Source organism: Protopterus annectens, chromosome 16.part0 (assembly GCF_019279795.1).
Source record: "Protopterus annectens isolate FY-2018-M chromosome 16.part0, PAN1.0, whole genome shotgun sequence".
NCBI classification, from domain to species: domain Eukaryota; kingdom Metazoa; phylum Chordata; order Ceratodontiformes; family Protopteridae; genus Protopterus; species Protopterus annectens.
Window position 1 is genome coordinate 422,506,074 of NC_056750.1, and position 20,580 is coordinate 422,526,653.

General features: G+C 44.8%; 1 protein-coding gene across 1 annotated transcript in view; it reads right to left on the reverse strand.

Moving 5' to 3' along the window:
• The window catches only part of PPP6C (protein phosphatase 6 catalytic subunit), a 1,288,377-nt gene that overhangs the window by 966,723 nt on the left and 301,074 nt on the right, over positions 1–20,580 (reverse strand). The window contains exon 2 of the mRNA XM_044058362.1: positions 8,927–9,022. Coding sequence (XP_043914297.1) covers positions 8,927–9,022 — 96 coding nt within the window. The remainder of the gene's footprint in view (positions 1–8,926; positions 9,023–20,580) is intronic.

Genomic DNA, 20,580 nt, shown 5'->3' on the forward strand with positions numbered 1-20,580 from the left:
GGGTGAGATTGGGATCCCCTAATTAAGGATATTAAATCTTCTGCCAGAGTAAGCATTTGTGAAGTAGAAGTGGGCCTGAGTGAGGGTGGTTTAACAGGCACTGATTTAGCTGATTTGGCTGCTTTAGCCCTGGCAAAGGCCTTAATAGACATGGCTGCAGGAGGCCTAGCAGCACCACGTGCTGGGGTAGAGATATCCAAGGGGATGGTGTCTGATAGATCAGTAGGAACCACAGTTGTAGGCAAAGTTTCTGAGGCTGATTCAGATAAGGTAGCAGGAGCCTCAGTAGTAGTCATGGATTCGGCTGCAGATTGACCAGTTTTCTCGGTTTCGGCTGAAACCGAGACACTCGCGGCTTGCTTAACAGTGGTTTCGGCCGAAACCGCAGACCACGAGTGTCGGTCTTTTTCTTTGCGTTTTTTAACAATTTGGGTAGTCGGAGGATCCGACGGCATAATGTACGCAAAATCTGAGCCGAAAAACTGTTCAGCAAACTCCGACCGACGCCTAAGCGTTCGTCGGTTGAAGGAAGCACAGGCCGAACAGGCTGCTACGTCGTGGTCTGGGCCTAAGCAAGGCAAACAGTAAGAGTGGAAATCTTTATGAGGTATTTGTTTCCCACAAGTTAAACAGTTATTGACTTTTTCTGACATCGGCTGAGGCAAGAAAGAGTCCCCAACGGGTACTTAGCTTTTTAGAAGTCTTCGAAGTAGTATTCGGTAGTAGTAATCTCTGGATCTGACCGACCGGCACTTGCGAACAGCTTCTGCTTCGGGCGCCACGCGGCAAGAAAGACTGAGGAAAATGGCGTCGGCTGATGCCTTTATACCCGAAGACCAGCAGAGATGACGTCGGGTGAAGCGCGACATCAGCCGAAGCCGGACCCAGACTTTGGAATCCGGCCGACCGAAGGGCTGCCTGACAACAGGTCAACCCATTTGTTATGACTGCAGATGCATCCATGAAGGACATCATAAACATACTAAATGGATAGAAGTAGTAAAAGAAAGTATAAGAAGTTCAAACGCACAGGATATGAAATGGGATGAAGTAATGGCCACACAGATTGAAACAAAGTTAAGAAAAGCTCCTATTGGAAAACCTCAGGCCCAAATACAGCAACCACTTCTGGCTAAAAGGTATTAACATCTTTAGGTGCAGACTTAGCCATGAGTAAGAACTATTTATATGCTCATCCTGACCAGACACCAGCCTGGTTAACAACAGTAGTTAAAACAATACTCCTACTCAAGAGTGAACTTGTAAGCTAACCTAAAAACTACAGACCAATAACTCGCCTTCCGATGACATATAAACTATACATTGGAACTGATGCAAAAGAACTGTGAAGTTAATCAGATGTAGAACTAAAAGCACAACTGCAAGTGGACAAAACTTTTTCAGATGATCTTATGTCATTTGGTCTTGTTAAATGGGCAAAAGCAGCCTTTAAAGCAGGAAAGCTGCAAAACCAAGAAAAAAAGAAGTTATGTACTCACCATAACATTCCATGTTTGTTGCCCTTGATCTCGCCTTTCTTCTTTTAGGAATGCCTTGCATAGCCTATGGGACATATTGGATCCCATTTCTCCCATATGGAAATTAGCCTATGGGACATATTGGACCCCATTTCTCCCATATGGAAATTAGAAATGGCAGTTAACTGAACTCAGTTAGTAGCTGCAGCTGCTCCTCACTCGAAGGTTTCAGCAAGAAATTCAAGAATCTTAGAAATGGGAGCAATAACGGGATCAACCTGATTTTTGCCTGCCCAACAAGAGAACCTGTTCAATTTACTAGCATAAAGTTTCCTAGTAGTAGGCTTATGGGAGGAAATCAAAATGTGTTGAACTGCTGGAGAAACATCGGGAAGCCTGGCTAAGACTGGAAGTGGAGAAACCAAGCTGTGAGCTTGAAAGTTTGGATGGAAAGATGTAGAGTCCCCGACTGATGCATCAAAAGATCTGGTGCTGGGTCCAGGATCCAAGGCTCCCCCCTGCAGGTGAGGCCAAAGAAATGGGAACCATATCTGGTGAGGCCAGTAAGGGGCAATGAGGATTAGCTTGCAACCCAACGACTGTGCTTTCTGAAGAACCTTGGGGATCAGGGGAAAAGGTGGAAAGGCGTAAAGCAATCCCGGGGGCCAATCGTGAACAAGTGTGTCCCTGGGCTGTCCCGGTGGTGGGACTAGGGCAAAGTAGCTGCTGCATTTGTTATTGAGATCGCAGCATGGCTGGCCCCATTTGCAAAAAATCAAGTCTGCAACTTCCTGTTTCAGGAACCACTCATGAGGCATCAGGATAGCCCGGCTGAGGTTGTCCGCTATCACGTTGGATTTCCCCGGGATGGGCATGGCAACCAGAAAGCATTGTGAAGACATCGCCTATTTCCAAACTCGTAGAGCCTCTCGACACAAGGGGTAAGATCTGGATCCACCCTGTTCATTGATATACCATACTACCAACATATTGTCCATCTGAAATGCTATAGTCCCTGTAGGTAGGTAGAGAGTCCTGAAGTGCTTGCAATGCCAGAAGCACTGCTCTCATCTCCAGGACACTGATGTGCAAGTGGTACTCGTGTTCCTGCCAAGTCCCATGAACAGTCTGTCCCAGATAATGCCCCCCCCCCCATCTGGGAAGCGTCCATGGTCACTGTGGCTACAGGTTGGGGGGGTAGAAACGGCCTGCCTACTGCTACCATAGGGGAGTGAAGCCACCACTCCAGATCCTTTTTGCAGGATTCCCTGATTAGAATCGGATGTGACATGGGTAAATCCTGGAATGACCACGGTGCAAATAGGAGCCACTGTAGAATTCTCATGTGGAAGTGAACCATAGGGACCAGAGTGATTGCCGCTGCCACAAAACCCAGGACCTTGAAGACAAATTTTGCCTGGATTCTCTTTTGTGTGAACAGCATTACAACTTGGCAACGGTTCGTTAATACTCCTTCTTGAGGTAGCTTTGCTACCCATGGACCTTGTGTCTAAATCTGCCCCTATAAAGATAATATACTGAAAAGGCAATAAGGCAGACTTTTCATAGTTTATGCTGACCCCTAGTTGAGAACAAGAGCAAATTGTGGATTCTCTTGCCTCAATTAGTTGATGCTCATTGGTGGCAGTAAGGAGCCAGTCGTCTAGATATGGAAACACCCAGAATTCCTAGACGCCTCAAGTGAGCCGTAACTACTGCCATGCATTTGATGAACACCCTGGGGGCTGTGGTGAGACCAAAGGTCAGAGCTCTGAACTGACAGTGGCTGCCTCCCATCCAGAAGCACAGATATCTCCTTGACCTTCTGTCCATTTTTATGTAGTAGTACACATCCTGGAGATTGATAGAGGACATCCAATTGTTGTGTCCCAGAAAGGGAAGAATGGACTGCAGTGTTAACATCCGGAATGGTTTTCTTGACTGATTTGTTCAGCCTGCCAAGATCCAATATGAGTCTACAGTCCCCTGTTTTCTTTGGAACTAAAAAGAACCTTGAGCAAGTTCCGGATCTGATTTGGTCTGCGGGGACTTCCTGGATGACTCTCTTTCTTAGCAACCTTTGAACCTCTAGGTTTGCTTGATCCTGAAGACTGGGTGGAACATTTGGGATAGTGTGTTCTTGTTTTGACAGGGGAAGTTGAGAGAGGGGGATATTGTAACCTCCGGATATTATCAACAGTACCCATGTATCTTCTGTGATTATCTGTCATGCTTTTGGGCACAAGGATAATCCCCCCTTCCTGTCTCCAGAGTCGGACAGTCGGACCCCCCTTCAGGAGCGCTGGAAGGGCCTACCAGAAAAGGTATCAGTCGCATTGATCCTGCAAACCCCCCCCCCCCCGCAATATCGGCATCTTCTGTTATTTTCCCCTCGGGGAAATATCTCCACGTGTTTCAGGTGAAATTCCCTGAGATTTCCGGAACCACATTTTTCCGCTCTTCTGGCCTTTAGGGTAACGCCTAGATGGAGCAGAAAAACGTTACTCCCACGGCAGTGAGAGTTTTGCCATCCTGTTCAAATCTGGTAGGAGTCTCTTTTACCTGAGGCCTGAACAAGGACAAGCCGTCAAAGGGGGCATTGGTAAAGGAAGACTTGAAGGGCTCTGTAAAATGACAAAGGTGCATCCAGGAGTGTCTGCGCAAGGCTACCCCTGTGCCTGTCGCCCTGCTCATCCCATCGGCTGCGTAAGAAATTAGCCATATGGAGGAGTTGACCACTGAAGTCAAGGTCGCTAACTGAGAATCCACCTTGTCCAAGGCTCCCACAGCTGTAGGATCCTGTAAAGTATCTCCTAACTCTTTGAGGAGATCCCTTTGAAACCTTGTAAAGTGGGACAAATAGTTCAGCGACCTGAGTGTAAAGGTCACTTAAGAAAACATACGCTTCCCGTACCTGTCCATCGTATGAGACACTCTATTCGGCGGATGGACAGATGAAGTTTCTGCTAATTCCTTCTTGGTGGCTGTTGCCACCACCACAGCATCAATGGGAACACCTTTGGATAAGAAGAGTCTGTCTTCAGAGGCTATTATGAATTTATTGGGATAAAAAGAGTCCGTCTTCAGAGGCTATTATGAATTTATTGGGCCTCCATGGAACTGGTTCCATTGTCTTTTGACTACACTCCTTTCGTCACACTACGTGCAATAGTGGGTCGAAAGGAGGAGATACCCAAGAGGTGGGGGGGGGGGGTCAGGAACCGAAAGCATCCAGGTACACCGACTCATCTTCAGATGGGGAAAGGGACTTCCAATCACCCCTCTAAGGCTCTCTAAGTCTGAAAAAGAGACATCTTCCGAGTCATCCAAGTCACTGTCCGATGTCAAGGACTCAGAGGAGTCCACATGCTTCCTCTTGCAAGTCCTCTTCCAAGGGACCTCCGAGGGATGCTAAGGGAGGTTTAGGAAGAGGTGGGATCGCCCAATAGGACATCCTGGAGCATGGGTTCCCTACGCTTGGGTCAGAGGGGAGATTCAGAGGCGGGCACAAGCACCGAAGGCAAAGGAGCCAATGGAGCCGAGGGTGGAGATGTCTCAGCAGACAGCACACTCCTCATCATCTTGAAGGCATTGCAATCCTGACCCAAAAGAATCTCCGGTTCTGAAGAAGACAGAGACTTCCTCTGAACCGAAAACGACGGCTCCAAGGCTGATGTAGGAGCAGAGGTGACCTGTGCCAAAGCTCCGAGAGGGAGAATAGGATCGGACAAGGGTCCGATGCTGCTCCCCCCCCAGAGCTGACGAGGGAGCGTCGGCCCCCAGATCCCTCGATAGAAGGGGGTATGAAGGAGATCAGAGTGGTAGTCGGAACCGAAAGACAGGAGGAGGTTACTGGAACCGACGGTTCCACCACTACGACTTCCATACACTCCGGCTCCGAACTCAGAGAAGTCGGAGGAGGAATCAAGACAGAGGTTGGTTGGGCTGTTGGCACCATTTCAGTCTGGGATGGGTCAGAAAGTATTTTAGCTAATGCCAGTGTCCTAAGAAGCCTCTTCACCACCCTCTTCACATCATCATCAGAGAGGCTCCAGAATGATCAAGAGGAATGGGTTGAAGACCAGTGACTGCCTGCCGCAGATTGCAACAAGGAGACTGTGGAGCAGACCACACCAGCTCCAAGGCAGGAGACCTGGATCGTTTGTGAGACCTTACTGGGTCTGAAACAACAGATGGAGCCGTAGGCGAGTGTGTCTTGTCGGAACCAAATTTCGGGTCCGACTTAGCTTGTAGCTTGCCCTTCTCTTTAGATGGATCCAAACTCGGAGCTAAAGAGGATGAAGGTTTGGATTTCTCCAGTTTTTTGGCTGGCTGAGTCCACTCCATATCAGCATCAAAGGGGCCCTTCAGTAAACCTCTTAAGATTAATTTGTTCTTTCTTTCCTGCAGGACTCGTGAACTAAATGCATGGCAAATAGAACACAAATCCTGCAGGTGAACAGGTCCTAAACAGTACAGGCAATTCCTGTCTGTCTGTAAGAGACATCTTTTGACAGCACAAATCGCACTTTCTGAAACCTGAAGGTTTCGATTCCTTGGTAGAGTCTTTAGACAAAGTCGAACAGCAGTATCTAAGCTAGACAAAAACAAACAAAGGCAATACCAACAAGAACGAACTAGCCAGTAACAGGCAAAAAATCCACCCCCCCCCTTTTTTTTTTTTTTAATATATAAACAGACAGGATAAAAGAGAAAAGGAGGGAGAGCCTCTAAATTAAACAGCAAACTCCCCACCTAAGGAGAACCTCTAACTTAAACAGCAACTCCTTAAACTTGAAAGAAGGCAAAAAAAAATGAAGAACCCTCCAAGTTAAACGGGTTTAGAAGAGGAGAAAGGGCCAGAGAGAGATGATTAGTCCACAACAAACGCAAGTCACTCAAATGGGATATGGAAAGCAGAAGAAAACAAGGGACAACTATTACAAGTTAGATAGGATAAATAATAGATTTTCTTTCAAAAGTACAACAAATAGAAAAACACTTGCCCTGAGCCAGTATTCGCAATCTCAATGCTGCAAGCGGCAAACGAGATCTGGGTAACTACCACTAGGCATGCTGGGATAGAGGATAGCCTTGAGCCAGTAAAAGCTCTCGAACTATAGTATATGACAGAGAGTGGGAGCTGAAGATCGGTTCCGGACCCAAACAGCAAGAACGAAGGCAACATATGGACAACATATCATCAGTTTGGGACAGGAATGCGATATAACTTAAGCAAGAGAGTGCGTATAGATATTTGGGAATTGATGAAGGATCAAAAAACATGAACAAATGCAAATAAAACTTTGTAAGGAATACTTTAGAAGAAAAATTAATACGGAAAACAGCACCGACATCTACGAACAAAGTCCAAGCTATAAACCAATTTGCTTTTCTTGCCCTTACAGTTTTGGAGTGATTAACTGGCCCCAAGAAGTGGTGGATAGGTTGGACAGGAAAACAAAAAGGATGCTTCAAACTCATCATATGATTTACAACAATCAGTGCATACCAAGATTATATATTCCCCATTCTAAAGCAGTTATGGGCCGTCTTGAAATTGATTACATGTACAGATCTGCAACTGTGCGACTGCATACATTTCTGCTAACCTCACAAAACCCAGATATAGTGAAAGTTGTAAAACATGAGGAGAAAAAGTCTAAGATGACTCCCTGTTTAGTTTAGCAGAAGCATACTGGCATCAAGAGGGACTGGAAATCAAACCACAAGTAGAAAGAAATCAGGAAGCAACTGAATGCGCCAAAGAACAAACGAAAGAATACAAAGTGAAGGATCAGATAAGAAGGGAAGAAACGTGGAAAATGCATAAATATAGCTGCAAGTACAGAAATCTCTTGGAACAACTATGTTGATCAAATCAAACGCAGGAATGCTTAAGGAGAGGTGAATTTAAAGCAATAGACGAAAGGTTAATATTGGCGATCCAAGACAGTGGACTACGTACATGTTGGTTTACAGTGTCCACTGAACGTGGTAGAAACAGAAAAATGTAGGTTTTGTAAAACAGAATTATAAACAGCTGTACATTTTGCTGCTGCTTGTAATATACTAATGGCAGGAGGACTGTATACTGAAAGGCATAATAATGTGGCAAAAATGCTGCATCAGGGATTGCGCAAAAATTATAATACTGAAGTGGCTGAAAATCGCTGGAAACAGGAGAGACACAAAGCATTATAGAAAATTAAGTTTTTATCACATTGTCATCCATTATCAACAGTTCAAAATATAGATGCCAGAAAACCAGATACAGACGTGCATGAAAAGACAAAAGTAGTACTGATCATTGAAATTGCTACACCCAGTGACTACAATGTCTTACTTACAGAGAGAGCCAAAGTCCTAAAATACCAGGATTTATAGGCAGAAACAAGGGTAATGTGGAAAAAGGATACCCAAACAGTTCCAGCAGCAATAGAAGCAATAGGTCTTATAAAAATAATTTACAATCGTATATAGATAAGTTACCAATACACGTAACACTGTATGAACTGCAGGAGTTGTCATTACTGGGCACAATGTGGGTGCTGAGAAGAGCACTTCTGGCTAACATCAAAGACTAAAACGATACTAATTTCATGAACTTTAAATCATACTTTGACTTAGGAATGGGTCCGTTCCAATCATGGTATTATAAACCCAAAAGACTTGGAGAAATGAGAGAGCGTGAGCTGAGGGGAATTCAGTGGGCAAAGGCACACTTCCCATTGAAGGGCAGCTACAGAGAAACTTGGAAGACTTGTTGCAGGGAAGGATGGGCCAGTCTACCAATGTCAAGGGTTGGCTGCCTTACAGGACCAGGAAAGCTGGCCTACTCCCTACTATCAGTGTCTCTGCATGCATATGACCTCATGGGGGATTCCTGAGCAAGAAAAGAATGCATCACAGAACTCCTGCCTTCTTTGAAACTCTGGTTGATCACTGGGCTGACTTGCAAATAGAGGGGCCATACAGCTCTGCCCTGCAGTGATGCAAAAAAGACTTGATGGAATGCATTAAAAATAAAAAGGGGAAGTCTACAGTATGCTTATACTGTATTTCAGAAACTTCTACAGCAAGCTACTACAGCCCCTAAAGCTAAATTTCCTGCCTTCATACCTCCCTGTATATATAGCACATGTAATCGTTACTTTTAACTGAAACTCTTTGTAAATGGTGTAACTGAATCAGGGATGTCTGACAAGAACTGTTGTTGTTCATGAAATAAATGGACTGTAAATGATGAAAGAATGCAAATGTCCATGTCTATATAATGGAGCTTTTTCTCACCCAGGCCTCCTGGTAAACAAATGGCAATAACTAACTAAAGAAATAAAAGTTCCAGAATTTCATGACACCCATAACAGCAATATTACCATTCATACATTTTTTTTGCAGTGAATTATGCAGACTCAGCTTTAACTATTCTAAACACTGAATTTTACCTGTCCATGGATATCTCCACATACTGTAACTGGTGTAGATACCGGCTGAACATTGGATTCCTCCAACAGCAAGTCACATACATAATCGCATAATCTCTTTAAAAAAAAAAAAAAAAAAAGACTTCTGATTAATTATACTAAGACCTCTAGAACGTCAAGAAAGGTTACAAAAACATGTCAACATCAAGTTGGTTAAGAACACTAAAAAGTAAGCTGCTTCTCAACACCACAACAGTGACTTATAACTGCAGTAACTTCACATGCAAAGCACATTTGGGGATAGCATATTAAAGTACACGGAGGTGAACTGTGGACACAATGGACACAGCAGACAAGACACGACCACTAGAGAGGACTGTGAAGGAGAAATCCACAGAGACTTTCAAATTACATGGGTCAAGTAAAAGAATGGAGGAAGAAAATGAGAAACTGGAATGTTAAAAAGCAATTATAAAAAAACAATGAAAGCTGACCAATCTACAACAATTATACACTTACCATAAAGACAGATCTGGACTGGCAGGACCATCCTAGTAAACAGCAAGAATAACTGCTTTAAGCATTTGGCAGTTTAGCATCCGAAATGTTCCCAGGCTACCAGCCTCTCCCCCTTTTTACCAATAATGCTCTGCAAAAGACCCAGTTCCAGCTCTCAGCTATGTCACAAGAAAGGAAAACAGACGGCGTAACAGCAACATGGGTATCAAGACCACGCTAGCAAGAGGGTGGGGAAAAAAGGCAAGTGTGTAGGTTACAGAAAACAGACGTGTTCATCCTAACCTATCATTATGTTAAGTACCTTTCATATCTGATATGAGGTGATTCGTCCCCATCAAAAGCAAGACAAAGTCCCAGCTTATCCTTCTGGATAAACAAAAAATCAAGAAATCACATTAAGCTCTTAGAGTTTTGCAAATGTATTTAGAGAAGCCCACACAGCTGCTACCAAGACATCACCCAAGAATGCAAGTTTGCAAAAAGTCAAAGATGTCTCCTCTGCCATGGGTGAATGACATGTAGGCTTTAAAGACAAGTTTTTTTTGGCGGGGGGAGGGATCTCCATCCAACTCAAGTGAAGATATCAAGACACCCTAGACCAGCATCACACTGCGAAGGAGAAGCAGGTATATTTTGCTCCCAAGTTCCTGAAAGCACCAGTCTGTCCCAAGAAGGATGTGCAATGTGCTTGCTGGTGTACTACCTCGCCTCCATGTTGATTCAGCCACAGTCCTGTCTCCTGGAAGACAGCACCCTGTTGCATATCTTTATCCTCCACCAGGATCAACTGCACAATGTGCCCAAGTGAGAGAACTTGATGCCAACTCTCCCTGCTTGCAGAGTCAAGCTCCTGATCTGGTAATCAAAGTCTGGTCTACTGGGTCATAGTTAGGGCTTTATCACCGTATGCCACTTTGTGACAGAATTTAACACACTTACTTAACCATCTACATAACGTAATTTTGGAAACGTTAGAACAGGGCAAAAAACAACTACATCTCTTTTCTTAAAGATTTGGTTCTGTTTATATAAAATCTGAGATGTTTTTTGAACATCCATTTAAAGCAATCAAAATATTCAGTGTTAAAATAATTAAGAATGAATGCTGACATTTTGTTAAACTGAAAGATGTTTGGTCGAAGTGAGTACACTTGGCAAAAATACACGTTTGTAAGGACACTTATTCGAGAAAAAACAAGATATGCAGGATTAACAGATGAAGTTCAGAAACCTTTCTAATTGGAAAAAAAAGAAAAAAGCCTCTAGAAAGTTTTTTTTCCAAGATACAAATGTTAACTCTGTAGCGGGCACACAGAAAAAGTAACCTTTTCTAACATACATGTACAAATCTCATCATGCAAAAGGATGTACGTCAGAAGATCAGATTAAGAAAATACCTTTAATTAAAAACACACACACACCTTTAAAGGGGCAGTCTCAAAGACCCTTTGATTCTGATATTTTACAATTATAGTATGCCTTTCTGAGCATGCTCAGCTTTGTTTGTGGTGGTTTGGGAGAGGGGTGCCTTCAGGAAGTTTCAGAAGCATTAAACCAGATGCCTTCTCAAGTTGCAGATGTTCTTCATGTTTCACTGTTGCAGTCATCACCTGTGGGTTTATCCCTGTTGTGGTAGGCCTCAGCCGGCCCGAATACCAGAGTCAGTGTTTTTCTGTGTCTGCTGCTGTCGCTTGCAGACTGACGTCAGGATGTCAGTGCTATAAAGCAAGGCAGCCAACGCCATTACACCAGTCTTTCTTGCTGTGGAGCCCGTAGCAGAAGTAGTTCACAAGTGTGCTGGTCGGTCACTACCACAGTTTGAATTTCAGCTGAAAACGTCTAAAGCTAAGCACCCTGTTGGGGATCCTTTTTTCTTGCACTAACCGGTCTAAAAAAGTTTTAACAATCTTCTCGCCTGTGGATAGCAGATCCCACACCGAGACTTCCATTCAAAGTGCATCACTTGTTTAGGCCTAGACCACGACGTTCCCCGTTGCTGGTTCTGTGCTCCCTTTAATGCGAGAACCATTTGTCACTGAGCTCTTATTGTAGACAGGTATTTTCGCCTTCCGTCTTCCTATTCCGAAACAATCCGTAGACATACTGAAAAAACGTAGAGATAAAGACAGAAACAGACCACACAAGGCTAAGCCTTCCAACGATGCTACTGCTAAGCAAGTCATCAGTTCTCTGGAATTAAGTGTGGCACTTTCACAGCCCCTGATGCCAGATACAATAACTACGCAGGCCTCTACCAAAATAATTTTGGAGTCTGGTATGCAGAAGAAATCTTCGTCTTCAGAGCCTTTGGTGGTCTCTGCCTCGGTTGGGTCCAGAGCTGCTATGCAAGCACCAGCTTCAAAGGAGGCCTTTCGGATTACTGATTCTAGACAAAACAGACGTCTTCTCATCTGACTATCATTTCCCTCAGACCGATGGATACTCTTGGGCCTAGAAGCCAGGCCACTCCTAGAAAATCTACCTCTAGCCACCATCTTACTCCTGCTCCACCACCCCAAGCCCAAATACCTAAAATGGCGGAGGATCTTATCTCCCTTATCCGGGGTAGTCAGACCACAATTTCTAAAAGGAAAAGACACCCTTCTCCTGAAATAATGACAGAACAGGACTCTGAGGAATCTGATTATTCAGATTTTGAAGAGGAACAACAACCTCTGACTGCATATGAGGATTCAGATGCAGAGGAATCTATTCCTTCTGCCTCCCCACCGGAAGACCTTTCCTTTGGGGAAACCCTTCACACCCTCAGGGAACATTTCCACTGGGAATCTCAGGACTTCTCCCAGTCTAAGAAAAGACTAAAGAGTTTCTAGATCTGCCACAGCAAAGACCCCTAGCCATCCCCCCATCTTAGAAGTGGTGGATGATGTTATCCATGAATCCAGCTTAGCCCCTGATGCCCTCCCCACCTGCTCCCAGTAAACCCAACAGGTATCACAGAGTACTGGATTCTCACAAATACCTGTAGAGAAATCCTGCTGAAGACCCAGAGGTCATTACACAGGGACCTAAAGGAGTTAAGGACAAGTTCTGCAAATAATCCTATTCCTTCTGAGAAGGATTCCAGAGCTCTGGATAGATGGGGTAAAAAAAGCATACACCTCTGCAACCATAGATATCAGAGCACTCAACTCAGTTCTATAGGTTAAAATATCAACACCACACTTTGGAACTATGGAATTATTAAAGTAAAAGATTTCAACCCTTCCTGACTGTGCCAATTCGAAAGAGTTAGCAGATTTATTGCACTCTACTTGTCAAGTGGCCAAACACTCATTACACTGTGGATATGATGCCCTAGAAACCTCAAGCAGGGCAGCAGTGTTAGGATCTGTCATTAGGAGACATGCATGGTTGAAGGAACAACCTCTCCCAGGTCATGTCAAGTCTAAATTAATGAATGCACCCTTGGATAAGGACCACTTGTTTGGAGTAAAAGCAGAACAGGTGGCAAAATCTATGCAGACAGTAAACGATTTCTTTCAGGTTCAGCAGGAATTTTCCCTCTAAGCACTGGTCCTTTCCTGCATCTAGTAGACAGGGGTAAGGTCAGCCCCGCAGGGACAGACCATCCAGGCCCCTACCCCAGGGACAACCAATAACTAAACAGTGGACCACCCCAGGGACAACCAATAACTAAACAGTGGACCACCTCCACCCCAAAGGCAAGGAGTTCTATGCCATCTTTCTATGGCAAAAACTCTCAATGACTCCCTCTCCCCCATCTGCCCTCCTTTCACTCACCAAAAGCTAGGAGGAAGGCTCTCCCTCTGCAAAGAAAATTGGCTTTCTGTAACAAAGGACCAATGAGTCTTAAAGATAATTTTTCAGGGATACAAATTCTCTTTCAACGAACTCCCAATTCCAAGAGGGTACCCAGACTTGCCTCCAAATCAGTGAACAGAGGCACTGAAAAAAGTCCAAACTCTCATATCCCAGGGGGCAGTAGAACCTGTTCCCCCAGATCAAACAAAGGCTTTTATTGCAGACTATACATTGTTCCCAGAAAAGAGGGCACTTGGTGCCCCATCCTGGATCTATCCATTCTTAACACCTCCCTGGTGGTCCCCAAATTCAAAATGCTAACTTTGCAGCAGCTGCTGCCTATGCTGACAAAAAATGCCTGGTTAGTGACCCTAGACCTAAAGGATGCCTACCTACCTCTACATCCCCATAAGTGAATCCTGCAGGAAATTCCTGCTCTTCAGAGCAGGATCATAACATTTCCAGTTCTCTGCACTACCCTTTAGCTTATCTACTGCTCCCAGGGTATTCTCCAAATGCTTAGCCCCAGCCATAGCATTATGCAGACAAAAACACAGATTTACCCTTATCTGGACGACTGCCTCATTCAGGCAGACTACAAAGAAAGGCTGCTCTAGGACCACCTCTGTCAAAACCCTCCTAACTTCCTTAGGGTTCACCATCAATGAGAAAAAAGCAAAGCAAGCACCCTCCAGGAAAATCGTTTTCTTGGGAGCACTGCTGGCCAGAGCATCACAAATGGCCTTCCTAACCCCAGAAAAGCAGAGCTTCCTGCCTCTCAACTTATCCTAGCTGGCTTCCAGAAATCACCTCACTTCGTGGAAGTTCCTGCAAGCCTTGGGGTACATGGCATCTTGCATCCTTCTAATTCCTCTGGTCAAGCTTCACATGAGAAAACTTCAGTGGTATCTAAAGAACCTTTGGTGTTAGCACTCTCAACCTCTAGAGAGCTCTCTCCCTCTGATCCCCTGTATAATGGCAGAATTTCTCTGGTGGCCAGGGGCCTGTGCCAAGAACAAGGGTCTTCCCTTCACCCTGCTGGGCAGACCATTACCACCGATGCTTCAGACACTGCTTGGGGCGCTCACCTAGAAGGCAGGTGCAACCACAGTCTTTGGGATACCCAGCACCTTCTCTTACACATCAACCAGAAGGAAATGATGGCAGTACAAAAGACTCTGACATCCCTCAAACCCCATCTCAAGCCAGCGGTTCTACTGATCTAAGCAGACAACACCACAGTAGTGTGGTACATCAACAAACAGGGAGGGACCCAATCTTATCCTCTGTGCAGGCTAACCATGAACCTATGGCTGACGGCTTCTTCCATGGGAATACACCTAATAGCCCAACACCTACCAGGATCAACACCATCCTGGCAGATGACTTAAGCAGGAACTTACTGGGGTCCCATGAATGGCAGCTCCACAGAAAAATTTTTTTACAAATCACTCAGGAGTGGGGGACTGCGGAGGTGGATCTCTTTGCTTCACATTGGTACCCCTTACTGCGCAGCCTGACATTACAGCCTCCCAGGCAGCTTCCCCTGATCTCAGACCTCCTGACTCGGGGGTGGGGGTGGGATGCAGCATCCAGACTTGCAGACTCTCAAACTATCAGGATGGCTAATACTCTAAAGGCAAACAAGGGGCCCCAGTTGAGCAAACAGGTCCTAGACATCATTCACAGGGGCCAGAAGGCCCAGCACCAGAAAATCTGGCGCAAGAAAATGGAAAAGATTCTGCTCCTGGAGCCAGTCCAGAGGGGGCAATACCTCACAACCTTCCATCCCGCTTATCCTGGACTACCTAGTGGCCTCTCCTCTTCTATTAAAATCCATGCCTCAGCCATTTCAGCTCATTTTGACACAGATCAGCCCCTGTTCTCCCATCCTTTGATCAAACAATTCCTCAGGGGGGCTTCTAATATCAGACCTCCCAAGAGGACAACCATGCCAGCCTGAGACCTGAATTATGTTTTGGAAAAACTAACCTTACCACCCTTCGAACCTGCTGCTTCAGCAGAAAGTACAGTTTTGTACCTACCATAAATGTAGATGTTCGAGTGTTCACACTGCTGCAGTCATCACACTTGGGTTATCTGCCGTCAGGTGGTCCCGCAGTCGGCCCGTGTTCCAAAGTCTTGGTCCGGAGTCGGTTGCTGTCGCTTCTTCCCTGACGTCAGTGCGACAGGGGTATAAAAGAGGCAGCAGACGCCATTTTCTTCAGTTTTTCTTGCCCCAGATGGCAGGTGCCCCCAAATAGGAAGGCAATACATAATCCTAAGTAAATTACACAAGTAGAAAACAATAGTTACAGCTGTAAGCAAATACACCATATAGAAATACATCTTAGAAATTCTATAAATAAGGAGCTATAGATAAAACCCAGGTAAGAAGAGGGAAAGGTGGGAGGGTAACCAGGATTGCAGCAGTGTTAACACCAACATCTACATTTATGGTAGGTACAAAAATGTACTATGTTCATCGTGTTACACTGCTGCAGTCATCACACTTGGGTTGAATCCCAAAGCTAAGGCTGGACGGTTGGTACTAAACAGGGTTTGGAGAAGCTAGTAGGCCCTGCAAAACTGCACTGGCAAAGCCAGCTCTGGTTTTTGACTATAGAGTTAAGTGGTAGTGCTTGGTGACTGTGTGCACTGAACTCCAAGTTGCAGCTTCCAAAATATCCTTGGTTGGTACCCCTCTAAGGAAGGCTGCTGATGTTGCTGTAGCCCTGGTGGAATGAGGCCTAATGTTACCAAGTACAGGTTTCCCATGGCGTGTGTAGCAGAAATGGATACAATGTCCTATCCATTTTGAAATGGTCTGTTTTGATATAGGCTTTCCTTGAGATCCTGCAGCATAGGATACAAACAGCTGATCAGATTTTCTGAAAACCTTTGTTTTATCCAAGTAGAAACGTAATTGCCTGTCAATGTCCAAAGAGTGTAGGAGCCTTTCCCCTTTATTCTGGGGGTTTGGATAAAAAGGTGGGTAAATGAATGGTTTGGTTTAGAGCCACACTGGATACTACCTTTGGCATAAAGGAAGGGTTAGTTCATAAAGAGACTCTGTCTTGATGAAAAATGATGAAAGGCTCAACTGCCATTAGGGTCTGTAGCTCTGAGACTTTTCGTGCTTAAGTTATTGCTAGCAGCAGGGCAGTTTTCCATGATAAAATTTGTAAATCAGCTGAAAAAGCTGGCTCGAAGGGCGGTAGTGTAAGTTGTTCCAAAACAAAATTGAGGTCCCAAGTTGGTGCTCTGTGGGGCGGTCTTATGTTCTTAGCCCCTCTGAGGTACTGTCTTAATAATGGATGTGAAAAAATAGGAGGATTCGTGTTGTAATGAGCTGAAATAGCTGAAGCGTGGATCTTTATAGATGAAAAGGAAAGGCCTTTGTGCAACATCTCAGTTAAATACTGCAGAATCTGAGGGATATTTGGGACAAGAGGATTTTGGCCTTTAGCCTGGTTCCAGGCGGAGAATCTTTTCCATTTGTCTGAGCAGGTTTTCCTGGTGCTGGGTCTCCTGGCCTCCAGAATGACATCCATAACAGCTGTACAGAGAAGTGTTGACTGGTTGTTTAGATAATCTGCCATGCAGCCAGATTTAAAGTCTTGAGCTGGCTGTGTAGAATCTGATTGTTTTGCCGAGTCAGCAGGTGAGGAATTTGAGGTAAAATCCATGGTGGGCCTTGAGCCATGTTCCTTAATATTGGATACCAGTGTTGGCGTGGTCAGTCTGGAGCAATGAGTATCATTTATGGCCTCTCTAATCTGGCTTTTAGCAGCACCTTTGCCAGAAGAGGCAGTGGAGGAAAGGCATACACTGTTAGTGTTTTCCAACTGAATGAGAGGGCGTCCACTTTCCAAGCTAGTGTGTGGTATGTCCTTGTGCAAAACTTTCGCAGTTGGTAGTTTGGGGGGGGCAAACAGATCTATGTCTGGGCTCCCCCATTTTTGAGTTATCATTGTGAATATTTGTGGGTCTAGTTTCCACTCGTGAGGATCCATGATATTTCTGCTTAGTTCGTCTGCCAATGTATTTTTCTTTCCTGGCAGGAATTGTGCTTGTAGTTGAACTTGGTAGGTCAGTGCTGTGTTCCACAAGGTCATTGCTTGCCTGCATAGGGGTGGGAATGTGTGGCCCCTTGTTTGTTTATGTACCACATCACTGTGGTGTTGTCCATCTTTATTAGAAGTTGTCCTGGATGTAGGAGGTCCTTGAAAGCTGTTAGGGCATTTTGTACAGCTAGCATCTCTTTTTGATTGATGTGGAGATGCATTTGATCTGCAGACCATTTGCCCTGAATACACTGTCCTGCCATGTGTGCTCCCCAGGCATAATCCGATGCATCTGTTGTCATTGTTTGCCTGGCTGTGGGCAAGGTGAAAGGCTGACCCTTGTTGAGGTGACATGCCTAAGCCCACCATAGAAACTCCTGTTGAAGGCAGGGAATTAGTGGTATCATTGTTTCCAAGCTGTGGCTGTGCTGAGTCCATACGCTTTTCAGGTACCATTGTAATTTCCTCATATGCAGTTTGGCATATGGTATTAGTAGTATGCAAGATGCCATGAATCCCAAGGCCCGCAGAATTTTTCCTGCAGGGAGTTGGGTCTTTGTTGCCATCATTTTGAAGTATTGAGTCAGTTGTCCTTGCTTGTCTGGAGTGAGATAAGCCATCTGGGCCGTTGTATTTAAGCTGGCACCCAGGAATATTATGTTTTGTGAGGACACTACTTTTCACTTCTTTTCGTTTACTGTGTACCCTAGGCAACTTAGTAGGTTTTTTACAAACGCCAGATGTTTTAAAAGAATGTCCTTGCTGTCTGCTTGAATAAGGCAGTCGTCCAGGTATGGATATATTTGGATTCCTCTTTGTCTGCAGTATGCAATTACTGGTGCCAGGCATTTTGTGAAGACCCTGGGAGCAGTAGATAAGCCAAAGGGCAGTGCAGAGAATTGGTAATGAGTTGTACCTGCTATAAATCGGAGGTAACTTCTGCAATTTTGCCTGACAGGGAAATGCAGGTATGCCTCCTTGAGGTCCAACGTTACTAGCAAAAAGCCTTCTTGCCCAGCATGGGAAGAAGTTGCTGTAGTGTGAGCATCTTGAATTTGGGTACTTTCAGGTATGCGTTTAGAATTGAAAGGTCCAGAATGGGTCTCCAGGCTTTGTCCTTTCGGGGAACCAGAAAGAGTCTTGAGTAAAATCCTTGTCCTTGCTCCTGTGTAGGAACCTGTTGAATGGCTCTCATGTCCATGAGTGCTGTAATTTGTCTTTGAGCCTCTGCCCATTGATTTGATAGCAGGTTTGGCATTCTTTTTATCCTTGGTAAAGTGTGAAAGTGGAACCTGTATCCTTGAGTTACAATATTTAGGACCCATTTGTCTTTTGTGATGATGTGCCAATTGTCTGCAAAAAGTGCAAGTTTTCCTCCCAAGGGAGCTGCCAAGAGTGATTTGCTTGGCAGTTTGAGGGGTAAGTCATTGTGATTGTCTTCTGATAGTTTGAGACCTGTCTTCTCCTCCTTTCTGGGTTGTGGCATCCCATTGTCGTGGCTTGTAAGAGCCTTGTGGTTAACCTCTGCACCTTGGGCGTCTGTATTTGCCCCTCTGTGGTCTGTCAAAAGTTGGAAAGGACCAGTTTTTGGTTGGCCAATTTCTGCTGAAACGAGGGGGTTGAACCTGTAAAAAAAATCCTTGACCGTCTGCATAGATTTTGCCTTATCCTCCATTTTATTTAAAATCTCTTCTGCTTTCACACCAAATAAAACATCCTGCTGTAAGGGTGCATCCAATAACTTTGCTTTAACATGATCAGGTAAAGTTTGTTCTTTTAACCAAGCATGCCTACGAATGACCGACCCTGTTACAGCTGCTCTGCAAGAAGCTTCCAATGAATCAAATCCACATTGCAAAGTATGTTTTCCCACTTGTTCTGCTGCATGCAAAAAATCTTGCTCTTCCTTGTAATCAGGCTGCTCTGTATGTGTGCTCATTTTTTGTTTTAATTGAGACATCAAATATTGTTGATATTTCAGCATGTGAAGCTGGCAATTTAAGGCCCTCATAGCTAGAGTAGCTGAGGTATACACTTTCTTTCCCCATCTGTTTAGTGCTCTAGAATCCCTTTCAGACGGTACAGGATTTTTAGCAATAGAGGCCTTAACCCCTTTGGGACCCTAGGAAATGGTTTCTGGGTCAGCAACAGGGCTTTTATATAGGAATTTATGCGAGTCAGGGACTCTGTAGTATCTGTCTGGTTTGGCTGGTGCAGGAGGTAATGAATCTGGGTTAAGACTAGATTCTGAATAAAAATAATCCACAATGTCTAACACAGGTGGAATAGCAAGGGGTCTGTGCTGGGGTAGTAAGAGGAACTCTCGGAGCCTTTTCTTAGAATCAGAGTAATTCTGGCCTTCCCAGTGGAAATGTTGCCTCATGGTATGTAAAGTTTCCCCAAAATAGTAGTCTTCTGGGGGAGATGCTGAAGGAATGGACTCTTCAGCATCAGAGTCTTCATAAGGGGGAAAAGAGTACTCCTGTTCCTCAGAAGAATCTGAGGAAATGGAAACCTGGTCAGAGGAAGCGTAGTCCTCCTTCTGTCTAGAACTTTTGTCAGGTGGGGGATGGGAACCCCTGATTAGGGTAATTAAGTCTTCGGCCATCTTAAGCATCTGTTTCTTAGGCATGGGGCCTTGCACTGGAGACTGCTGTACAGGCTTCCTTACTTTTAATGGAGTTTTCAGTTTTGCATAGGATTTAATAGTAAGTGTAGTCGGTCTGAAGACACCTTCAGCAACTGACGGCCTTTCAACTGCACCGGAATCCCCTTCAGCCATGGAATCCGAAGGGCCTAAAGATAAAGGCTCTGGAGGCCCTGCAATCTCCACCTGGGAGTCGGATGCAGGCTGGGGTTCTAAATCAGCGGTAGTCAGGGGCTGCATAGGTGCCTCACTGAAAACCGGAGAACCTGCAACTGGCCTAGCAGAGGCCTCGGTGTCTGGTTTGGGTCTCGACTGCATGTCCTTATCTTTGCGCTTTTTATGCATCCCGGTCGTCGGTTGCTCCGACGGCATGGTATAATTAAATTTTCTACCAAAATAATGTCGGGCAAAATCAAACCGACGTTTAATAGTTTGTTTGTTAAACCTAGAACAAAACCGACAACTTGTGACGTCGTGGTCTGGGCCTAGGCAAGGGATACAATAAGAATGAAAATCCTTATGAGGTATTTGCTTCCCACAAGAAATGCAATTATTAACTTTTTCTGACATTGGACTGAGGCAAGAAAAGGTTCCCCAACAGGGTACTTAGCTTTATTGAAGACTTCGGTCTGAAATTCAATTTGAAAATCTCAGGA